General features: G+C 37.9%; 1 protein-coding gene across 8 annotated transcripts in view; it reads right to left on the reverse strand.

Moving 5' to 3' along the window:
- EBF3 (EBF transcription factor 3) overlaps positions 1 to 7500 on the reverse strand; it is a 116660-nt gene that overhangs the window by 38854 nt on the left and 70306 nt on the right. For 5 of the 8 annotated variants that reach the window (XM_084524942.1, XM_084524943.1, XM_084524940.1 and 2 more), the window contains 2 exons: positions 4814 to 4895; positions 1649 to 1793 (listed from right to left, as the gene is read on the reverse strand). In XM_084524942.1, the coding sequence (XP_084381068.1) occupies positions 1649 to 1793; positions 4814 to 4895 (227 nt within the window). The remainder of the gene's footprint in view (positions 1 to 1648; positions 1794 to 4813; positions 4896 to 7500) is intronic. The other 3 variants (XM_084524944.1, XM_084524941.1, XM_084524939.1) reach the window with 1 other exon arrangement.

Consider the following 7500-nt stretch of genomic DNA (forward strand, 5'->3'; position numbering starts at 1 on the left):
CGAAATTTATGTAGATTTTCTGTAGTATGTACAAGTGGCCTTTATTTTTCTAAGTGATATTTTCTGCTTAGAGTCAAATTCTTTTTATACAGCTTACAAAAATAAATACTTGTATTTTGCTAAGATCATAATAGCTCATTAGAAGAGGCTGAATTTGGACCTAGACTAAAACCTAACACCACAGGGCTGAGCACGCCGACTTGAACCTATAATGTTGCTAGTTCTCTCTCTCTAGGGAAGAAGAGGACTAGAGGAGAGGATTCAACCTTCTTAATTGTGAACCTCATTAGTGACGGTTGCTAGGCAAAACACACACCTACTTTCAGTGCATATGAAAGAGATAAACAATACGTCATAGACCATAATGACTCTTGTGCTCAGGGCGACCTTTAATTATTATATTTTTGTTCTCTTATACCTTAGTTATTAATGCAGAAAAACAAATTAGTTTTGTGTGTGTGGACTGCAGCAGATTCGCAAATTGTTTTCCATTTTTTGATGTCTAGATCATATTTCCTTCTGGTAATTATTGCTTGCCTCATTCATTTTTCTGTGTGCCCATCGGTAAGTATCGTTTGAAACATAAAATGACAATGATTGTATTAGCAGCTTAGTGTTCAGTTATTACTTTAATTAATTTTATTAGTGTAAAAAGCCATGATCCTGTCAATACGTTAGTAACAACTCACAAGAGGGGTCCCGTGGAAATGGATGTGCTGGGACTGCCCACCGCAGCTAGCCAGTCTGGGGCACTCTGAATGCCAGTGCCTCGGAAAACTCTAACTCTCGAGGATTCAAAATGTTTGACCTGTGTGAATTTTGTTTTACTGAAAAGCAGATTACCCAAGAGTTTTGTGTCTTTATGATAGTGTATTTTGCAGTGCAAACAAAGTAATATTTAAATCTAAATAATTATTTTGTACTCTGTGGGAGAATAAAATGTGCACGCGTATGAGCGCAGCTGCAATTGTGTGAGAATGACTCAGAGGCTGATGGGCTCCAGAAAGACTGTTTCAGCATTCTGGATTTTCAGAGATACTTTCCATTCTCTTCTTCATCTCAGCCTATCTTCTTTTAGCAGTTCAGGCAAGAAGTCAATCACATTGAGTCAGTCTGAAGAAAAACATTTTATGCTGTTTTTCTCATACAAAAACCCCACTGCTGTAATCTGCAGCAGTAAGGCCCAGCAACAGGAAATTGACCTCACAGTAAATTCTTTACAGATTTGGTCATGTTTTTACCATCCACTTAAACTTGCATACATAACCTGAGACTGTACCTCTGGATCAAGGAATATGACAAGCCAAAATAAAATCAAGTCAAATTAAATAGCAAGAAAAAGCTGCAAGCAAAACAAGACTGAAAAAAAAAAAAAAAAAAAAAAAAAAAAAAAAAGGAAAAAGATGAAAAATTGGTTGTGACTGCAAAACTGTAAGTATTAAATAAAGAGAGAATTCAGAAGCAAATTCAAAAGCGACTGTATTCTGGTTGACAAGAGCTGAGAAATACTAATGGACTTTTTTAATGGGTGGTTTGATTGATGAGAGAAGAAAATATGGAAAAGTAAATGTAGTGGTGTATCAACATAAAATATGGTGCAAAAAAAAAAGCATCGCAAATAAAAAAAGACATGTAAATGTGTGCCTACCATTTTCCAGATAAGAAGGAGCCGTACCTTCTGAGGGGTCAAGGCGGCGAGCCCGCCTTCCATGTTTGGAATTGTTGTGTACAAACATGTTGTCTGAGACAGCCAGAACGTGGCCATCCACATTGACTGTTGTTGATACAACAACCTAAAAAAGAAGAAAAACAAAATTTAAAGAAGCCTGCCTAGTTTCAGGAACATAGATGCAAAAATAGATCTTTTAAGACAATCAACATCACAGTCTGTTACTTTTCACTTTCAGCAAAGTGAATGACAACTATGAATACATCTTTGTTTATGTGGCTAACACTGGCGATTTTTAACTCACAATTGTTTCTCTTCAGAACCTGCTACACTAATTAGAGTTTAATCTCCTATTATGCTAACAAATGAATTCAATTCAGGGAAATATTCTTCTAGCCATTAGTTTCAGAAACACCCCTCTAGCCACTCATTTTAAAAGCTGCTGTTTTGATTGATCTGTTGATATATTGATTAGATAGTTTATCTAATTAAAATTTGTTCACTTGAGACTGTCTTCAAATGAAGGGTTGTGAGGATTCCAAATAAAAAAAGCTTAATAAATCAGGAACCATCGTAACTCCCCATTTTTTCTTCAGTAAATGATCTCCAGGTCAGTTTTACAATTACATTTAATGTCTGATAATGAACTTTTTTGCATCTGAAAAGACTGAGTTGAATATGAATAGTGAAAGTGTTTTCAATCCATGAAAAGTATCCCTTCTCAAGTTCATTTGGATGGTGATTGACCCTGGTATGTCAATGGAATTTCCTCCTTTATTTTTGAGTGAAAGGCTCCTATTCTTGTGTCCAGGTTCAGAGTCCGGCCATAGAAGAGATGATGGATAGGGCCTTCTTTGGCTTCCAGCTGCTTCTTAGTAGAAAATGGAAAAGGAACATATGCAAAATGCACAACCTTCCTGATAAAAACACCTACACAATGGATTTGTGAAACTCATTCCGGAAATGATATTCCATGGCCACAAGCCAAAGAGGAAATTGAGAGATGTGCATGTGTCTCTGTGTGACATAGCTTCATAGGTTGGTAGTTATTATCCCAGATAGACTTTTACGTCTTATTTAAATATTCCAGCATGGACCCTGTGGTGGGGGTTCCAGATTTGTTAAACGAAGTAATCAGTGTAGCATTTTCTTTGTGGTGTAGCATTAGTAGAGTCTGTAAAGCCTAAAGCTAAGTTAGACTGTTAGGCGTTAACAACCACCCTAGTGATGGTGGCACAGGCTAGTACAAATTTTAGCTTTCGTCTTCTGCTTATTTTACTTTTGGATATAACAAAAATGCTTTCTGGGGGTTCTCACACCAGCTTCTATACCCAAACACATAATGAGCAAAAAAAAAAAAAAAAAAAAAGAAGGGGGAAAAACTATTCTCCTTTTCCACTGAGCTAGTCCAAGGCATCAGAAGACAATTTTCGTCTGTTTCTGTGTTTGGGATCACCTCTGATCCTGCTTCTTATTCACAACCCATAATTAGCTTTCAGCTATCACAGCACCTTTTCTGCGTACTCTGCCTCCTTTGAGACAGCCATCTGCGTTACCCTTTAGAACAGCCTGAGGGCAGTTTTCTGCAAGTCTGCTGTGCTCCCCTATCTTTCTTGTCCCAGAAGTGGACACTTTCACTCCTGTCAACATCCACTTAGGAGAGTGCTGAGGTTGCACACTCACCTAAGCTACAGAGCTACTGCCAGGCCGCTGGGCTATCTGCTCTCAATTTTAATCAGATTTGCAGATTTAAAAAAAATATATATTGCAAAACATACAGGTATGATTTTTAGAAAAGATTTCTGGATTTGGTGCCTAGAACACAGTATATTAAGAAGACAGAGAAAGGTGTATATAAAAATGACAACTATTTTTGTTCTGTCATGTATATATAGGTCAGTCACCAAGGGAAAATACTGTAGTTCAGCAAAAGGAAGACATGCTAGGTTTTGTTATATTGGCTTATTCCTGCAGCGCACCTAAAGAAAGGTGCTGAGATAGTGAAACCAGTTAAAAATATTGTTCAAGATCTGACATACTGTTAAGTCCAGTTAAACCTTCTGAGAGGCAGGGAGATTAGCTAAAGAGACCCAGGAAAGTCTTTCTAGTGTCTACTGGCTCCATTGTCGACCACATGATCACTCATGACTGATGCTTCATTTAGTCATCGGTGAGACAAAGAGGACATTTCCACTCATTCCAGGTTTGACCTTCTGTTCTGTTCAGATGGATCAATATCACCAATGCCACGTGAAGCTGAGATGCATGAAAAATGGAAGCTTGGCTCAATTGTTTTGAAGAAATATTTTTTCCAGCTACAGATCTTTTCTGTTGGCTGGCTCAAGTGTTCTGGCTTCACCGGTTGGTTGGCTGTGCATGAAAACAGATGTCACATGTTTTGCTATCAAGTTTAACCACAAGTTATTCTTCTCAAAAAATAAGAAAGTTTTGAACATCTCAATACTAGCTTATTATTACTGACAAATATGAATTATTTTGAAATATTTTGAAATTAAAAGCATATATTTCATATCAAGCATTTCAAATGACCCCAAATATGGAGGAAATCATTTGTCCACCACGCCAGATGTCTTTCTGTAGTGTTATGACTCACCACAGGGTATTTCAAAAGCTGTAAGGAGAAAGTGAAGTATTAAATATTTTCTAAAACAATTCAAATAAAAATATGTGGGTTGTATGAGCACTGTTGGATTTACTAGTTGTAAATGCAAGAGGAAAAACTACTGAGTGAGATCCAAATTTCACCATGTTCCACAGTTGAATTTCTAATGTCTATTTACTCAGTTGACGTATGTAAAACTTCTACAGGTCTCAGTTCACTCCACACCACGATGTGAGGTATTAGTATGAAGGAAAACCATGGAAATGCTTTCAGAGAAGAGGCCCACTTGCTTCACAGCGATCCATAACAGCCCACTGCAGAACTGGTCAAGGCCCGAGAACAGGCATTTAAATTAGTGAGGAAAATATAAAACACTGATAGCGTTTGTTAAAGGGCTATAGCATTGAAACTACACTAAGTAAAAGCACTAATACCAGATTTTCATGGGAAAAAAAAAGTTCAAGCAGTTTGAAAATCTGAGTATCTTCCATACATGGTTTACTTTTAGGAGATATCTGTACCTGGAATCTTCGCATGTCTCGTGGGTTGCCTGCATTCTTCAAACAGTTCTGATTGCACTTGAGGAAAAACTTTAGAAAGAATCTATAAAAATACAAAAGTGAAATCTATTAGATCCATCAAACTGTAAATCCAATTAAAAAGAAAAAAAAAGTTTAATAAAATTTAATCATAAATAGTTATACCCAAAAGAATACTCGTAGTGAAATATTACTTTCTTATTAGTTAATGAACTTATTTTAAAGCATAAGATCTCTGTCATAAACAGAATATTATTGCCAGGGAAAGGCAAATTTATATTTTTAATTTTTCAACAACTACAAATGTATTGACTCCAGGCCACATCCTCAGCTCGGTGTGGGAAAGTTGATTTCAATGACTCATTGACTTCAAAGGTAATGACTTACACCAGATTAAAATTTCTATTTTTTTTAATACTTTTTTTTTTTTTTCCACAACTTGTATTAGCAGTAATGACCTCTATGTGAAAAAATTCCAAGGTAATGAATGGTCAATCTTTCAAAAAACTCTTGGCTTTGCCTCCAGCTTGGCATTTCTATATATGCAAAGGGACTCAATCCAACTCTGCTAACTCCAGTAAGGCTCAGGCATGGATCTGGCCACCAGAAAGGTTCCGTTTTCCTCAGGGATTTTTAAAAGAAAAGGAATGTGGAGGGTTAAACCCTGTCTTACAATCTCTCCAACCTTGCCAACCTCTAACTATACGGAGTCACTCTACCTGAGGAGAGAAATCCAGATTATTTTTGCTGAGAGGCAACTCGTAATTATTTAGGACGAAACTGTACCACCAAGGCATCTCCCAGCAAACCATTTTGTAGCAATACTGTCTGATGGCAACACAGCAAGCACTTATGAGAAGGGGGAAAGCTTGAAAGGGTGCAGACTCTGTTACTCTGCCCTCCTGTACGGGCTGGTGAGTTCCTTGGTATGGGATGGTGGTCCCACCTCTTTCCTTCGGTACTCATTTTCAATAATTGCTTTATGCTTTCACATTTAAAAATTAAATATATATATATATATTCTGAGAAGCTTGTTTTCAGCTCATGACTGACAGCCAGTGCCAAGCAAGGCTCAGGACTCCTCACCCAGAGCTTCTCAGAGGCACCAGCCCATCAGCTTTTGCTGTCTAACTTTATGCATTTTGACTAGCAAGGTTAGGCAGAGCTTTTACATTTAGTACATGAGCAATTATTATTTATTCACGCCAATCTTTACAAGTGACTGTGACTATTCTAGCTGTAAACACTTTGCAGAAATTTTTATGTGCAAATGATATTCCAGGCAGGAGGTAAGCCAAGAAATTCTTCAGTACCCAACACAGCCCAACTGCAGCTGAGCACAGTTCTGAGCACAGGTGTGCTGTGCTCTCCCTCAGATTTTGGGAGGATGTGGGCAGGAGCATCACAAATGACTACAAACAGGTGCTTTTAATCACAGCTCTTCTTTTTAGGTTAAAACTTAAGCAGGACCCTAATAGTGATAAGGGATACTAATGTTTAAGGAGCGATCTCTCATACCCATCAGGCCAAGTAGGGAAACTACTAGTTTTATTTATGTTGTGTGGGAAATTACTAGCTTTATTTATATTGTGTATAAGTAAATCAGTGACATCAGTTCAGCTATCTCAGAATCAGTAAAGGGGCTTCAGATGTTCAGCTGGAAAAGAGCTGGATTTCCGTGGTGGCTGACACGATCTCCTAGCCTGGAAGCTCACTTGAACTCAGGTTTTCTGGACACCACTGCAGGAATGCCATTGAGAGTTTCAGCCTTTTCACAAAACTGCATCTTTGTTGCCACACCCTCCTCCTAATTTTACCTGCCTTGGGTTCTTTTTTTTTTTGGATACTTGTGATCTCCAGAGACCAACTCATCAAATGAGGATTGCCTAGGCATAATGGCATTTCTGTCTTATCTTCTTTCTTTCACGTCTTCTACCACTTGTGGTGGAGTGGCTCAGGCCCTGACGCTGGCTCTCACACCAGTCAGCACCCACCACGCACTGGGGAGAGCCTTCAGCCTCGCCAATCCCCAGTGCCACAGTCACACTGACGAGGAACATCTTTTTTTTTTTTTTTTTTTTTTTTTTTTTTCTGATCTCAGATGGGTGTTGTGAGGCTTATTGAGCTAATGTTTGTAAATTGCTCTGAAATTCTCAAATGAATTGTGCACGGGGAATGCTAAGTATTATTCCTTGTGGATTTTTTTTAACTTGAAGCATTCATGATGAATTGTTTCTACACAGAGAGCTCAAATCCTGTCAGAAAAAGGGGCCCATTAAGCACTCTTTCACAAAGCAACTGGTATTTACTCAATTATTTGGTGAAAAAACACACTTGGTGGAATTAAACATCTTTACCAGGATGAACCTGAGCACCGAGCTAAATATCAAAGCCGTAACACTGGGGTGAATACAAACAGCAATCATGTTCCAGCTCTTCTGTGTTCTTTGATACAGAGATCTTTTCTTTTTCTCCTTTTTCTTTTCTTTTCTTTTTTTTTTTTCTCAATCTGTTTTTTTTTTTTTTTTTTTTTCAGCAAGGTTGTGGAGCGTAGGCAGCTTCGAGACAACATTTTCAGAGGAAGACAGCATAAGTTAAAACGCATGTTCCCAGGCAGGGCATTTCTCAAAACTGGCCAGGGAAAGAAAACTGGGTTGATTTTTCCTCCC

The sequence above is a fragment of the Aythya ferina genome (assembly GCF_964211825.1).
Source record: "Aythya ferina genome assembly, chromosome: 7".
Classification (NCBI taxonomy): domain Eukaryota; kingdom Metazoa; phylum Chordata; class Aves; order Anseriformes; family Anatidae; genus Aythya; species Aythya ferina.